Source organism: Hetaerina americana, unplaced genomic scaffold, assembly GCF_022747635.1.
Source record: "Hetaerina americana unplaced genomic scaffold, ioHetAmer1.1.p SCAF_2, whole genome shotgun sequence".
Classification (NCBI taxonomy): Eukaryota; Metazoa; Arthropoda; class Insecta; order Odonata; family Calopterygidae; genus Hetaerina; species Hetaerina americana.
The window spans coordinates 35,373,665-35,391,599 of record NW_027286763.1 but is presented as its reverse complement, the minus strand read 5'-3'; the positions used below and the strand labels follow the sequence as shown (position 1 = coordinate 35,391,599).

Here is a 17,935-nt window from a genome sequence, read left to right as displayed (position 1 = left end):
CAGGTGAGAATTCATGCAGACATGATTTGAAAACTACTACTTTTCATCTTTAAGTTAATACTGTAAGTTGACAATCATTAGGTATGCAACATAATGAAAAATAGTGGATTGGGAAAGGGCTAATGTCTTATTCTCTTTTTGCCATTTAATGGAACCCAAGCATCTTTGCATGCCATGTCTTGTCTTTTCATTTTAGGTATTTAGGACTGGACAGTAATATACATAAGTTTTTTAATGTATTGTACTATAATTAAAGTATTTATAATGATGACATACTTGGCTTTAAGGAATATGTAAGTGTACATTTTTTTAGAAAGCTGCTAAATGGTACCTGTGGGGAAGTTGGCTTCGAAAATTATTTTTCTTGTCATTTCTAATATAATACATGCTGTTGATGCTTACAGTATTTGAACTACATATAAATGGCCTTCATCTGTACCTGCAGTTTCTACTCACAGCTCACTAATAACTCTTTTGCAGTAACTTTAAGATTGAAATACCTAATACACCCAGTTTGAGGAGGACCAATCACATCACAATAATAACACCACATGTTTGCTTGTGATATTAGATAAAAAGATGTGCTCAAAAGTAATGCATCCTGTATTTTCATTTTTTTTCTAAACGCAAGCAGAAATCCAAACTTATTTACTATTGAATGGCTAAATTTTTTCCCAAATTCTGAGTAACCTTTCAAAATATTTACCTTGCGAGAGTTCTGGATTTTGCCCAAAAACTTGTTTGAGTCTATCATGACATTGTCAGTATGCATGAAGTAGCATACAGCCACTGAGTTCTTGGCTGTTTGGCATGTACTCCCAATTGATATTCATTGAAAAATGAAAATTCTTCATGGTAAAACAGTATTGGCATCAGTACTGTTTAATGTTGGGTTAGATGTGTTCATGACTATAAAATCTGAATAATGCTACTCATCTTGTGATACAAACAATTTATTGGGCAAACCAATAATTACTGACTTTGGTCCATTTCAGATCCATCTCTTCCCTAAGCTTAAGGAACATAATAGGGAATATAATTTCGAATCAAATGATATATTCGAGACAGAGGGGAAGTTGTGGTTCCATCTTATAGCATGAGTAATTCTGTCATTAGTGTCTCATTAAACATGAAGATTGTCAACCAAAGTTTGTTGCTAATAAAGAGTCAAAAGGGGATATAAATGTGTGGGGGTGAATATTAAAGTCCCAAAAATTTTCCGGTTTTCGTTTCACCTATTTCAATGGAAACAAATAGGAGGAATTAATTTTCATATATGTGACAGTTTGATTGGAAAATATGAGTAAACATCCATTTCTCTTATTTATAATGTAGTATGATAGCTGTTGAACATAGAATTAAAATTGATATTCAGGGTCTTGATTTCATAACTGCTTTGGCTGATTTTGTAACAAGCAAGTTATGATGTAATTTTTAAATATTTGTGCATAATTTTCTTTTTTGGCTTAATGGGCAGATCTTTGAGTGCCTGATGTATGTATGGCAGCAATAGAAATCATTTCATTGGATTCTAAATAATCAATAAGTTTTGCAACTGGTTCCTTTAATAAGTTTTAATTTTTTGTAGTAACCATGACAAATTTCGTTGAGTGCATTCAGTGATCATGATAAAGTTAGTGTTAATTGCATCTCTTATCTCTACTCATTGAAGTCAACCACAAAGCATTAAGGTGTTTCTTCCTATTAGTATTGTTCACTATTTTGCGATTTGGAGTAATAATTTATTATCATTTTCAAATATCTTTGGGGCTGCCCTTCATGTATTCTTGGAACCAAATGAGTGACTTCAGTGCTAGGAGGTGGGCATGCCTTGCTATGACTTCATGGCTGATCAAACTCAATGATGCCACATATGCTGTATTGCAGATGCATTTGAAGGCAGAGACTGCTGCTCAGTTATACACTCTGTAACATCCAGGGGAATATCACTTGGAAGTAACCCTATTGCTGGAGTTGCCTAGAGAAATTGCCACAATGATTAAAAAGAAAGGCATTTGAAAACTGACATTAGAACTTTTCTCTATTTGTAAAAGTCATAATAATGTTAATTGTGTTAACCTGGTTAATTTGACTCCAAAGGGCAAACATGTTTCCCATTCATCACCAATTTATCTTGCTAAATTTTTCAAAGAACCTTGATAAGCCCTTAAAGAAATATCTACATCAGGAGATGATGAAGCAAATAATGATGGTTAAGATAGTGATGATAGGCTGGTAGAATGATGATGGTAGGCAGGAAAGAAGAAAGTTAATGGTAAAGCAAGGAAGAGAAAAATGGAAGGAAAGGAAAAAAATACAAAGATTAAAAGCTGTAGGAAGAACATAAAATGGGAAAAGGATATGATAAAAAAAACACTATGGAAAAGCAAGCTCATAAAGGCATTAGCATGTAGATTAATGAAGTAAAGGAGCCAACATTACTACACATACGAACTCCATAAAAATACCCAACTAACCTTCCTGCCAAGAAAATGTCTTGACTCCAATAAACTGTACATTTTGGGTTCTATGACCTGTCCTTTTCATAATCTTTGAATTATAAGGATATACTACCTTGATCAAAAAGTTCCCGGAATAACCACCGTGTGGCGCTCCCATCGTTCCGATTTGAGTTCTGTTTTTTTTGTTAAATTGGTACATCTGTTGTTGATATTCCCTTTAAATCTTAGTGTCATAACTTGACATTTGCAAAAGTTACGTAGCCAAGAGTACATCTATCTCTGTGTGTGTTGGCGATTTTTTACAATTTCAGAAATGGATTTAAATTTGCAACAACGAACTTGTATTAAATTTTGCGTAAAAAACGGATTTAGTGGCGCACGGACGTTGGAAATGTTGGAAAAGTGTTTCGGCAACGATTCTCTAAAAAAAACGGTCGTTTACCAGTGGCACGAGCGGTTCAGAAGTGGTCGTGAGTCAATCGAAGATGATGAACGCAGTGGCAGACCATCGACATCGAAAGTCGGTGAAAAAATTGATAAAGTAAAAGAAATGTTGGTCAATAACCGCAAATTAACCATCAGAGAAATAGCGGAGGACTTGAACATTGCCTATGGATCCGCCCAAGACATTGTGGTTAATGATTTGGGTTTCCGTCGTGTAGCAGCAAAGTTGGTTCCAAAAGACCTCAATTTCATGCAAAAAAGAGACCGTGTTGACGTCGCAAAAGACATGATTTGCGAGGCTGAATCCGATCCCACATTCATCAAAAGGATCATTACTGGAGACGAGACGTGGGTTTATGAGTACGACACGCAATCCAGTAGTAGTAGTAGTTTTGAGGGGAGGCGACCGACAGCTAAGGTCATTTGCGCCATAGGGGATGGACAGGAAAGGATGAAGGGTGGAGAGAAACCCGGCGTCGGCATTAGCCTACTCTTTACGAAAGGCGCCAAGGGGTCCGCAGTTTAACGTCCCATCCGACGGACGGCGTACTCCCTCAAAGTGCCCTCCACAAAGCACCTCAAGTAGGGATCGAGATACCTCTGAAAAATATTCAACACCGCCGGGATTTGAACCCGCGCCCTCAGGGTGGGAAGCCAGTACGTTAGCCCCCGCACCATCTCGATCCCCCGCAATCCAGACATCAGGCAAGTGAATGGCGTTCACCAAATGAGCCGAGACCAAAAAAACCACGTCGTTTTCAGTCAAAAAAGAAGGCAATGCTGACGGTTTTCATGGATTACAACGGTGTAGTGCATCATGAATTTTTGCCAGAAGGCCAGACAGTAAACAAAGAGTATTATTTGGGCGTTATGAGACGTTTGCGTGAAGCAATTCGCCGAAAGAGACCAGAAATGTGGGCAGAAAACTCGTGGATTTTGCACCATGATAACGCACCGTCGCACAGTGCTATCATTATTCGTAATTTTTTGACGGAAAATTCAACAAATACCATCCAACAGCCACCGAATTCACCTGATTTGGCTCCCTGTGACTTCTTTCTGTTCAATCGAGTTAAAAAACCATTACGGGGAACGCGTTTTAGCAGCCGAGAGGAAGTAATGGAAAAATCGCAGGAAGCACTGATGGACATACCGAAAACCGAATATAAAAAATGTTTCGAGGATTGGATCAAGCGCTGGCATAAGTGTGTTGCAGTCGATGGGGATTACTTTGAAGGGGACAATATAGATTTAGATGAATAAACTTGTATTTTTAATTTTCTGAATAAATTCCGGGAAATTTTTGATCAAGGTAGTATGGGCTACTTTCTATAAAAATGACTCCAAATAAATGAGCATATGACTACTCCATTTTTATTTGACATAACTAAATATGGCTCCACAAATAGCTCTTTACACACAGACACCAATAGTATTAAACAAATCATTAAATGAAGAACACAATATATTTTTCTTCTGTTCTTTATTTTGGTCCTCCTAGTTTCAACAATTAGGAGTCATCATCTGGCACCTGATGATGCTGCAGAAAACAGAGAAGAACCGTGGAAAAATACATTACTACATTGTGTTCTTCATTTAATGAGCATGAACTTCCATTAAGTTGAGCCAGAAATCATTGAATACATAAAAAAACAAATCAATTCAAATAAATAACACATTAATTTCATGTTGATTTTGTGCATATTACCAAATAAGCCTCATAATTTCAAGTTTCATATTTACAGATATTTTTATATCATTCATGCATTTGATTTTACAATTTCTTATTGCATAAAATAATACATGTGCTTGGTAAATAGTTTGAGTAATCTTTTTAAGCTTCATCAAGTGTGTTATCCCATCCCTAAAGCTCATTACTGTTTTTAAATCAACTCCCAAGCATTAACCTCAATGGAATTAGAAAATTTTTAATTTTATTTTGACACCTATGAACAAATATTCTTACTCTATCAACATGTTAGCTAGTTTGGGATGAACAACTTAATGATGTGGTCTCTAGCAAAGTAATGCATATAAAAGGAGACCTACTTATATACTTTTCAAAAGAATGTATTTATTAGAATTCATTTTAATGTGTATTGGTCAATAATTGGTAAACAGTAATGCATTTATGTACCTGTTTCTAAATTACTATGTAATTGAAAGGTAGCAAAAATAAGCAAAATGTGGAAAGTGTTTCTTCAACTTAGCTTAAGCTTTTGAAGCACCTACTTAACTGTGTAGATGAAAGTTTGACAAGAACTATGGAGCATTCATATATGCTTTCCACACATTCTGTGACAAATACGGTAATAACATGAAAATTTCTTGCATTTCAGAGCAAAACGTTTACTGTATCGGCAAATGGTAAAACAGCCGGGCTTACACTTGACTGGAATATGGGATTTGCCCTCTATGATACTGAAGCAAAAGCTTATGCATGGAAGTACAAATTTTCACAGTTAAAAGGTTCATCAGATGATGGGAAATGTCGTTTGAAATTGCACTTCCTGACTGCTGAAACTCGCACCATTGAGACAAAGGTAAATGTTACAGCTGTCTTTTTGTGTTTAAATTAATTGGTTTTTATATTGAAGCATGGTAATGAAACTTAACGTATTTGCCCCGTTGGAAATGCAGAAGAATATCATCTTCAAATTTAATCTGAAATACCACCACTTTGGCTGTTTGTGTTGCTTCATTGTTCTTTGTATGTAGAATTGTGGAAAGTATTGATTTCATGAAAACAATGACTGAAATTTCAGCAGAAGTGCAGTGAGGTGTTGTGAGGCCCCCTGAACATATTTTGAGCATTTTCCAACTGATGACCTGATTAGATTTCAGTCAAAATTTGTATAATGGTCGGGCCAGTTTAGTTTTATGTCACTGTGAGTTAATGGTGTGTTACCCTAAAAAATTATTTAAAAAGAGCACTTCTGATAATTGTATTTTCAACATGTGAAAGAAGTGCCACCACAAAATTAATTTTAATAAGATCTAATATTTATTTTAACTTATTTAAATTTCAATGAAGCATAATTTTATTTTTCTAATAAAAATATGGAATAATGAAAATTTTTGCCTGAGAAGTGAACACTGATTCATTATTATACAATATATATTTATATAAATATGGATCAGATGTTCTCATTCTATTCATCTTTTAGCATATTTCAGACAAAAATTTATAAATGTCATTCAATTGAAGATTTTTATTGGCTTCTTGCCCCATTTATATGATCTCACCACAAAGGTCACTTTTTCAGCACTGGTTCTCTTAGTCTGAATGCCAAATCCCTTCCACTCCAGAGGAAAGGGATTTCTGAAAACCATGTGTTAAACCTATCACTCACCTATCCTTAATGGTACAAATGACCTCAGATATCAATCATCTCCTATAATAACTACTAATACTGCTTTTTCTGAAAACTGGAACATGAATTTAGATATTATGATTTTTACAGTATTTATTGATATTTATGGTGGACATGAAGAATTATTGTTTTCCAAATATTATGCACTATTACATTTGCTATACACTTCTCCAGGGGATTGCTAGGCTTAGCAAAGATAATCTCAAAAAAAGAAGCAGGTTTTGATTGAAACAGTTAAATGGAACTTTGTTAATTATTTATTTTGAAGGCATAAATCCAGTGGTCTTGAAATCTGTGTAAAATACATACTTATTCTAAAGACAGAAGCTGTTATCGCTCAAGTTTTGAAACTTAATGGGCTACAGGAGAAATCACTGGGGAAATATTCTCATACATGCATTATCTGGTAAGAAAAGGTATTCCAACCTGGGAAAAAAATAATTCTGGTGGGCAAATTCAATGAAATTCTCAAAACTCTGAAGTTGAGGATTATCTCAAGTTGAACTGCTTCCTCAAAAGCAAGTATAGCCGAGAAGAAAATGTACATTTTAATTTTATCAATTATTGTGACTTTTAAGTTCATTGTTTTTAGGATTGAGTAAAACATTCATATTTGACATTTTGGACAACATTTCATCACATTTCTCTCGGGTACAGCACTTTTGTGGGTATCTTTCATAAATTTCTATGTGATGGCTACATTATCATAGTCTAGTGTGAGGTATGAGACATGAATCTTTGGTCCTTTGCAAAATACACTCTACAAAATGTTAATCAGGAGGAATTGGAAGTGAATAGATAAAAATTTCACAACACCATTTCTGTAAAACAAGCCTTCACTCTTCACAGCAAAAAATAGGAATTGACACCATTCTTTTCAAATCCCATTTACCCTATCCATTTCCGAGAGGACGAGGATTGATGATTTCCATCACTTTCGCTTTGATATTACACCGTATGATGCTCTGCCATATATTCAACTTGGCAAGCTTTTTGTATTCAAATATGAAATAAATGATAAATTAGCAATGGTAAACAATGTGGTAAATGATGTAGCAATAGATTCAGTTTGATCAGGGCTCAAAAATATAATTTGTAAAAGGAGTAAAATATTAACATTCAATTTCATAGGCTGAACTGCTCAATTTACAATCCACTCATATTTCCAGGAACTGGAATGTTCATCCTTGCAAGGTCTCCTATTCTGCATGCATGCCTTTCTCACAGCCAAGGTAGCTTCCGTTGATCCAGCCTTCTTGAGTTCTAAGTCTCCCTGACAGGGCGCCAAGACGGACTCCTTGCCGTCGTCATCAAGGAGACCTTCATCCTTTCACAACACAAGGAGGTCAAAGGAAAACTAATAAAATGGTTAATAGTTGGCATAGGTGGTAATATGTTGGGGGTTGCCTCAGAAAATGTATCCTTCCTCAACATTTTCCTCCTGTTGTCCAACAAAGGTGCATTCGAGTCCTCAAGGCTGCAGGCTGCAGCTGAGGCATTGCATTGGCCTATTTGTAAGAATCAGAAAAAAGCAAGATGTACACCTAAAAACATAAGTTGTGCCTGTAGCAGCAATCCCTGCTGCAATCATTGGAATATATTTGACCACAGTGTTTTCTTCCCTCAACAGGCGTTTGTGATTATGAGAGCTGCTGACTCAGCTGGTCAAAAGCTTTCAGTTATATCTGCCTCAATGTACTGGAGTTTGGCTCATTGCTTGATAATGTAATTCCAGCTGAGAAATACACCTGTTTGTATTGTCCTATTTTTTATCAAGGGCGCAGGTTATGCTAAACGAGGCTGGCTTTGTTGGCAAAATGTGTGGAAGTTATCACTTTTGATCACTTCTTAGACTTGCTTTGAAATATAGTGAATCATTCCTCAGCTGTTTACTGTTGGTGTGATTACTCAACATTATAACTAGGAATTGGAGCAATGAAGTTATTGCTACAGCTTCTCAGGTTTGGAATGTGTTCGGTGCCTCATATACAAATGAGCTCAAGTTCTTATTGAAATCTGACCACAAAGATCTGTTTTCCTTATTTATGGTTTTAAAAGCACAATTTTGAGTATTATTTTGGCTTGGCCTAATATTTGAACTATTATGACAAATTCCAAATGTACGAACACTCTGAATGTCATGAATGGTTGCTTAACTGAGTAATGATGACTGCTGTCCAAAAAAGTGGGCAGCATTATTTGTGAGGTGAGCTGTTTTCACCCAAGTCCTATGCATATTATTGTTGACCAATTGATAGTGTCATGGTACTGAAATAATCGAATATATATATATATATATATATATATATATATATATATATATATATATATATATATATGTATATTAAGAGCTAAATCTTATTACCAAATAAGATATTCTTTGATACATATATATTGTGTCATGCTGCCGTTTGGAATTGCTTTTAATAAAAGTTTTTCCTCTGAAAGCACACTTTTTAACCAAAGCTTTAATTTACTGTTGTTGTGCTTTAGTCACTTGCACTGTACATGTATACTATTACACCACTGATGTTCATTGATTTTTATTCTATAATGTTTTTAATCATATATATATATGTGCATTTTATAGAGTAGACGTTCAGTATTTTTCAATTTTCTTCTAATTCATCCTGTATTCATAATGTGTCTCCAAATATATGTTGTTTTTCTAATCGCTTGCATTTGATCGTCACCCTTTTGGGTCTTTACCTTAATTCACAATTTGGATTTTCATATCTTAAGTAACTCTTTGTTTTTACTGCATTTCTTTGTTTGCCTTATATTCTCTGATGCACCTCCTAATGGAACATTTTAAAAATAAACTTGCGTACCTTATCTTCTGGAGTTGAGGCTGACTCCCTGTGAATATTACCCTCTTATTATTATCCCTTTAATTAAAGTTCAAGGGGAATAATTATTTGAGATTTGGAAGGAAAGAAATATTGGGCCAACTAAAGGGAATCAGGAGTGACCCTAGGGAGTCAGCGTGTAGTGCCTCAAATAATGCATATAGTAATAATAATGGTAAATAATACTGTTGTTTATGTAAATAGAGAAAGGTATATTCTTTGTTATTATATATAAACCCAATCAGGGTATGAGGATTAATTTAACTGTTCAGCATTAGTCCTCACTAAAATATCCCCTGAGCCTAATTATTTGTTACCATTCCCACCCTCACCACTTGAAATGAGTGGAATAGAGGGATGGGCCCTTGTTGGCCTAATTTATGTAAATGAACTGGGACAACATAGCTGTCTCCATGAACTTTCATTCATTCCTTTTCTGGATTTTACCCCATTCTTGTTGTTAGATAAACCCCCTAATCTGCCTCATTCCATGATGTTCCTCTGTAAAATAATCCCCCAATTTGTCTTCTCCTACAAAGACCAAAATACATTTGACATCATAACTGAAGTGTTTTGTTAATCATTATGGTGTTAAAATGTTAGTTATTCATTGTAGTGCTGTGCACCATTGATGTAAAAAGAATAAACTTGCAGATTTTGCATACCAAGGAGGTTGTCAATTAGGAATATTATTCTTCCATTAATCTGCACTCCAATGACTACTAAATGATAAAGAAAAATGCCTAAATTGTGTGAGAGCTCATTGCATGCAATACATAATAGATTGAAAAGAAATCAAATTGTTTACTGTGTAGATTGGTGAATCCATTCCTCATAAGCAGTAGTTGAGAAAACTGGAAAATAATTCTTGTGAATTCAACATGTGAACCAAATAATACTATGTCCTAGCTTTGATTTGGAATCTTTTAGGGTGTGTATGCAAATATGTAAATAGATTATCCTTGCAATTAGAAATAATGTTTGTGAATAGAGAATCTAACCTTGTGATACTGAAATAAGGTGCCCACAAATTATGTACATCATGAGTTAAACTTTTATAAATGACGTTATAGATCCATTACCTGCAGTTTTATTATCTTGCTAATCCCAATAATCAACATTCACATGCATGTAGTTCTATTATTTATTTGCCTATATAAGAATTAGTTGACATAATTTAGCTATGATTTAATAATTTTGAAACTTAGTATTTGCATAATTAAAAAGTTAAAGCCTTTAAAAGATTTAAATAGCTATATCTAACTGTTTTGTTAGCTATCTTCTAACATCAGATAGTTGTACCAGGTGAATTTTTAGTTTTAAATGTTATTTTAGGAGCTTTCAATGAGAGAGTGAGTGGCTCAGTAACTTTATTCTACCTACCCGGCCATACTACTATGATGGTTCTTATATTCTACTTGTACATGAAAGGAACTGCATGATGAGCCCAGCTGTTTAAGTTCAACTTGAAATAACATATGTACACATACAACTCTTTATCATTGAGTCATTAATTATTTATGTTGAGCAGGACTTCAAGTTTATCATACTCTTTCCTGGCATATTCTTATGTTATCTCTCATCTATTTCACTTTAACAATTTACAGTTTTGTAAACTAAAATTAAACCTGTAAAATTTGCAAACTAAAATTTGATCATCTGTTAATCCAATTGATTTTATGAATTGTCTGACTTTCGTTCTTATCTCCAGGTCTTTCCATGCCTGTTTAACCATTTACTTCTTATATACACTAAAAACACTACAGATAATTCCCTCCTCTTCCTATTTCTGCCCATCCTTACTCCTCTTCCACCTTTCACACATGTGCAGTCTGAGACATGTACGAGAATATGTGGTGGATTGGAATAGTGCAGTGGCTAATGTACTGGCTTCCCACTGAGAGGGCCTGGGTTCAAATCCTGGAGATGACAAATATTTTTCAGTGGCATCCCAATCCCTACTTGAGGTGCTTTGTGTTTGCTCTACCTCGATTGAGAACAATGCCCGTCGAATGGGCCATTGAACTGTGGACCCCTTGACACCTTTTGACAAGAGTACGCTAATGCCGATGCTAGGTTTCTCTCCACCCTTCCTTTCCCATCCATCCCTAATGGTGCAAATGACCTTAGCTGTTGGTTGCCTCCCGAAAAAACTATGAGTATATGAAGGTTGTGAATAAGTCTAATAATGAGTCTATATATTATTTCCTTTCCAACTCAGTTAATGCTTGTACATTCCATTTGCATCCATCTTCCTTGTTTTATCTTCTTGAGTTTGACATTAAACTCAAGTAAAGTTAATGAGCTAATAAACTCAACGTCAGTTTCTGGGAAATTGTGTGAATTAATTATGCTATTCCTAAATCTGTGCCTAACTTAAATATAATCTAACTGATATCTCTCTGAGTCCCCGGGCACTTTTCACGCATATCTATTGTGGGGTTTAAACCTAATGTTGCTTTTACTGAACCATTTTTCTCTGGATGAACTATTGCTATCTCCATGGGGCCATTCCTTGTTTCTGTAAACTGTAGTGTATAACTCAAGGCCATCTTTGTATACTATTTCTTCCTCCCTATAATTGCTTTAGACTTGAATAATGAATAAGTTCATTGATTCATTTTTTACTTCTGCTAATATTATTTTATCACTCACCTGCACTATGATCATGATGCTTCTACATACCTTTTCGTTCATTATTATTGCCACCCTTCACTGGTACTCTTCTCCTGTGCTCAATATCATATATTCTGTAACTATTACTCCAGTAATCACCACTATCCTTCTAGCCCACCTCACACAGCCCTAGGATATTTATGTAGTAGTATTTAGGGGAGGTGACCTACAGCTAAGGTCATTTGCACCATAAGGGATGGACAGGAAAGGATGAAGGGTAGAGCTACAGATGATGTACTCACTCAAATCTTCCCCTAGAATATTTGTATTTGTTCTCCATCTACCCCTTTATATGATCTAATTTCCCTATTCCCATTATTGTCCTAAAATTCAAATTCTTTATTCTAGCTGCTTCTGTCCTCTTATATCTTCTCTGCTGTTGTTCTAGATATTGCTTTGAAAGATTTTTGTGAGATAATGACTGCGGAAGCCTTACCTCTCCCCCTACCAGGCTGGACCTATGACCCAGTGGGCCAAGTTCAGGAGTTCTCAGGGCTAATATTCATATTTTTATCATTCATAAGTTTGTAGGATAAATAATCGAGTTGTTTTCTGATTGCTATGGATGAATGGGATTAGGATAATATTGATCATTGGTCACATCTTCAACTACAGATTTATGTATTCTGCAAACAACTCCAGGAACATGTGGATATTAGTTAGATTAATGCCTAAAGGGAACTTGTAACTTTATCTTGAAACTTAGTGCACACTAGGTTATATTATTTTTTGATTACTTTGAATGGTTAGTTCATTTTCTACAGTAGTAATTATGTATTCTGCAAGGGAGAAAGTATTCCTATATTGAGATGTGCAGCTGTCACTTGCCTTAACTTTTCATAAAGATCTTCTTTATTAATGTAGTTTTGGATTATAAATATTTCCGTTGTTTCAGCATAGTCTTATATAATTTATATTTATACATTAGATTGAGTTAACCTAATTTTTTTCACACATCTAAATCTCTCTCTAAGTCTCACACTAGTTTTTCAATGATTTTGCTACATTTTCTGTTTATTCATGCATGTTGTATCGAATCAGGCAGCTTTCTATGATGTTACTCCCAAGCAATGTAGATACTTCATCCGTTAAAGATTTATTGGCTCACAGGCCAAACACAAAATTCAAAAAGTTTTTTTTGGACCTTGAAGGCCAATTCTCTCCTCACACTGTCTGCAATCTCAAATGTCCATCTAAAAATTTCTGTGTAATTTAACTCAACTACTTCCACATAAGCCCTATCCAAAACTTTCCTGAGTATTTTGCATTACTTTGAGGTTAAATTTTCTGCCCATGGTCCAAAATGCCAAATTCAACATGAGAAGTAGTTCATGTGAAATAATACCTTTGCATACTTACCCTCACTTTGTTTGTTAAATCATTTCCTCATTCCTGCTAATAAGATATTTTAAATAGGATTTCTCCTTATTAGGTCAAACGAGTACATTAGTTTGTTTACAAACTATAATATTTAGTTATATACCCCACTAAAAATGTATACATAAAACTAGTTGACATACACAGGTAGCATTTTGAATAAATATGAACATTTTAGTAAAAAATAATGAAACTTTGATTTGGAGTGTTTTGTTGTTCCCAAAATCTGGTATTTTGAGCAGATTAAAGGTTTTTGAGATTTTGATTTGGAAAAGTATGAAAAAAGTGATCTAAATAGTTTTAATATTTTGTCACAAATCTAACATTAATTGTTTGATCCCTTATAAAAAATTGTGATCATATGTGTGCAATATGTACATTTTTCTCCTGAGACAACCACTTGTCAGTTCATACATTTGTTCTGTGCCATAATTATTATGATGCTTATCTACTCCGTAATAAGAACTGTTTTTTTCAATTTTCGGTTCAACAGTAGGGCTAACCCACAATTCCTACTTTCCTTCTTTATTTCCTTCATAATAAGTTATTCTTTTATTGTAACTCCAATATTTTCTGCTTCTTTCATTCTCATCAAATTTGCTCTATTCAACTAAACTTCTCCAGTTCGTTTCTTAATCTTGCTAACTTTCTTGTCCTCTTTTTAACTCTTTCATTTCATATCTCATTTCCAGTTTTTGTTAATCTTTCCTGTCTTCTTTCTTGCTGTTATTAACCCACAGTGTTTTTTTTCTTATAGCACTCTACTCCAGGGCACAAAACTTTTTGCTAGTAGAGGTTAATTTGCTTTGCAGCATTACTTCTCTTTTCCATACATATATCCAGAAGTATTTTTCATTGTATCATTTGTTTTTATTATGTTGCTATAAGAAGAAAACTTAGTCATTTTCCCATCACATTTCAGAATAATGTTTTCCAGTAATAGAATGACTTAATGTAAAAAATCTTCCTCAACCCAATTTGATCAGCCATCTTTACACCAGTCTTCTGCAACAACCATATCCCTTTGGCTTGGCTTCTGTAACTTTCTGTCTCTTTGACCTATTTAACATTACCAAGAACAACCATCATAACATCTACAAGTACCCATTTAAGTGTAGTTTTACTCTCAAGACCTTCCACCCAGCCAGAAAACCATTAGGAATACCGTAAATATTAAATCAATAAGTACAATAGAAAACATAACAAGGTAATGGGTAGTATGAAATATGGGCTAATATGAAATGAAAATGCAGGCTGTTACCACTGCTCTGCATAGGACTTGAAACTATAGCTATCAATATAGCCATTCATTTTTACTGATGTATTCATTTTACATTAACTAATGGTTAATACAAAAGCATTTTCACTCCCGATAAATCAAAATCATACAAAATCCTTGAAAGAACAAAAAGTGATGTGACTTTTACATCGATTATGTGCTTGCATAACATGTTTTTCTGTGCTAAAATTGTTAAATTTTCTGTGTAAAATGTTCAATTTGCATGGTGAATAGACTAATTGATTTCTCATTTGATTGTTAACCATAGTTTTTCGATAAAATATACATTTTGTTAATGTACATGATGAATGCATTTCTATCTAAGTGAGAGAGGTGGAAGCAAACTAAATCACCACTTACTATGGAATCTCCTTGGCAGGTAATACGGTTCATACGAATTATTTGGGAATTGTTCCCCTAAATTTCGTCCGAATATCCGAATACTGTGTTATCACGGAATTGTGATAAAGTTGCCTTAATGCCTACTTGCACCATTAGCAGTTGAGTATTTTACCATTGCCACCATATGAGCCGTAAATAACTTAATACGAATAAATAAATAACTTCGCTATAGTATCTTCAGACAGAGATGGATGGGGTCCGTACGTACCTGCACAGCCGCCACTGATCAGCCGCCTCTCGAGTGTACCGGCCTAAACATTGGTCCTTAATTGATTGGCGGGTTTAGGTTTAGGAAGTGTTAGTTACTAAGTACATGTACAGTTAAAATGGCCTCGGTGGTGGCCATTTTCCCCAAGTGATATCGCGTGTTTTGTTTGCAGTGCTTATCTTTTTATCTACTAATATTGTCCCCGATGTACAGTATACTACTCGTATATAGGTATTAATGTTAAATAACCTTTGGCAGCTGAAAAACTACATATTGGGATAATGCGTTGGATTGATTCTTCATACAAGTCTCCCAATCCATGATTTCTACTTCTATTTTCATGGAAATTAAAATCGATGGATTTCGTGTTTTCCATCCAATCTAATGACTTCCAGTCAATTAATGTATATTTCTTTCGAATTTCTGAGCAGTGGAAATTTTTTTATCTATTATATCTAATATTGGTCTTCTTCATGCTGTTGTGTTATTAGATAATTCATTTTAATTTTACGTTCAATAAGGGGTATATCTTAGTGGCGGCAATATTTTAATCACTATAAAGCGGAAGTACCTTATGTTACGATGTAGTTCATGTAATTCTAAGGTTGCCGACCCGCTTGGTAGTAGTTTTTTTAGGGGAGGCGACCGACAACTGAGCTTAGACCCGCTTGGTTCATGGGCTAATTTGAGATAAGGGAAATATCTTCATTTTGAAATCCACTAATGGCAGAGATGTAGTCATTGTGGTGATCGTTTGATGGGATTTGCGATATAGTACGCAATAAATAATATATATTATACATAAATATATAATATAATTTGAGGTCAATGGCCATGTAATGCCATATCACGCAGATGCGTTCGTTGTTTTACTCTGCTCCGTAGTTGGGATATTTTTACGTGTGTAGGAAATTGTTTCAGATCAAAGTATTGTATTTATGTTTTTCAATATATCGTACTCCTGCAACAAGAGCACTTAAGATATTACAGCTCTTTGCCCACTTCATTTCTATTAGTTGTAAACAAAATTATTTCTTTATAAATGTATACTCGTATGATCAAGCAAGAGTCTAATGTTTGAAACTCAAAAAAATTAATTATTTTAAAATAATTTATTTTTACCAAATTTGACATTTCGGCACACTGCGATGTTATTGATACCGAGCAATAAATATTAAAACTCTTTGGTAAGGAGTATTATAGGATATCGTATATTGTAAATATACGTTCCTTTCAACCGCCAATTCAAGTGAAGAGCTCTTTTTTTACCAGTGCCTTATTATCTGCTTAATAATGACGCAAGAAATAACAACTCTTAGAAGCAAAGGAGTGGAATATGGTTAAGATGCTACTTAATTTCTTCAATCAAGTCACCACGCCGGTACCTATTATTTTCAGAGCGTCAAGGACATTGGGAATAAGGTATTCCGCATATATTCGGCATATTAACTCTTCCGGTTACTCAGACAATGGCTGAATGCGACCTTTGCGATCAAGTGACCCATTGTGTATTTCGGAGACTCCCAGGATGATGATTCATTTGCTCATTTTGTCTTCAGTTCACTCCTGAGTCGCCCGAGTGAAAACTGTCTTCAGCGGCATTTTGAAGATCCACAGAAGAGGTATTGTTGATCAAAATTAAATAATAACATTTGAACCAAAAGTGCAATATTCTGAGTTGATTTTAATGTTTCTAAGGAATTTATAATTCCTTTTAAAAGTTGTTTTCTAGTACAGCGAAGGGTTAATGCGTTTAACTTTTGCCGTGCTCTAAATTGTCTCCCGGATAATGTGATACTCGTCATTCTTACCGTGAGTTAACGTATTCGATTTATGCAATAATAATAGCTTTTCATCAACTAAATGATCAGCATTGTCCAGTCTGTCATAGGTTATAAAATGTCTTGATAATATGAAATCACAAAGTACAGTTTCATGCTAACGGCGAGAGAGCTTAGGGACTTAATTTTCCAGCATCCAAAAAATCACGCTCATTTGCAGCGATTATCACAGTCGAAGCACCCACAACAGAAAGGCATAAATAATATTTTTTTGCGAAAAGTGATAGTGTTCATGGCGTGAAAAATGATAATGTTCTGAGAAGAGAGCTTTTGCAACTTTTCAACATGATCGCTAAATATTTAAATAGGGATCAATAGCTTTATATATTTAAAATTACTTACAATCGGCGATGGCGTGGTTATCTATTTCGAAATACATTCACGGGAAAAAAACCAAATATATGGTGATTGCGAACTTCAAAACTGGTGAATTGCAAAAGGTGACAAAAAAGTTGAAAAAATTTGAGCAATTTTAAGTTTGATGCAATAAAATTAATGGGTTTCATCCTTTATGGGGACTGGTACTTTTATACATATCTTTCTTTTATGATAGACTTTTCTTACATGACGGGGTAGGGTAGAAAATTAGTTCTTCGCCCACACCTCACCGACCCTTCTAAGAGAAAAGCCTCAGGGATCACGGGCATCGTGAGGAAGTCTCATCTAAACCGTGAACTTTCATTAAGAGTTAGTATTCGATTTAGTTTACCAAGACCCGGAAGTTGCATATGTCTTCAGGAGTTATGGCTTCTATGTAACAACCCATGCAACTTCTTTGATTTCAGAGGAATGACATATATGAAACAAATAATTGATCACTATTATTTATCCTTTTTATTACCAATTACCTACACTTTGAATTATTCCTACTGCCTACAGAAACATTTATGGAAGAAAGGTAAAAATATTTATATGTCGTATAAAAATTCTAATATAAACCAGCACAGGAGACGGAGATGTGTTCACCCGAATATTCCTACCAATAGTAATTTTCCCTTTGATTCGTGTATTACATGAATTCAC

General features: G+C 34.6%; 1 protein-coding gene across 1 annotated transcript in view; it reads left to right on the top strand.

Moving 5' to 3' along the window:
- Syn2 (Syntrophin-like 2) overlaps positions 1-8,602 on the top strand; it is a 370,128-nt gene extending 361,526 nt beyond the window's left edge. Inside the window, exons 11-12 of the mRNA XM_071584778.1 lie at positions 5,246-5,449; positions 7,450-8,602. Of these exons, the coding sequence (XP_071440879.1) occupies positions 5,246-5,449; positions 7,450-7,557 (312 nt within the window). The 3' untranslated portion in view covers positions 7,558-8,602. The remainder of the gene's footprint in view (positions 1-5,245; positions 5,450-7,449) is intronic.
- Positions 8,603-17,935: the final 9,333 nt, after the last annotated feature.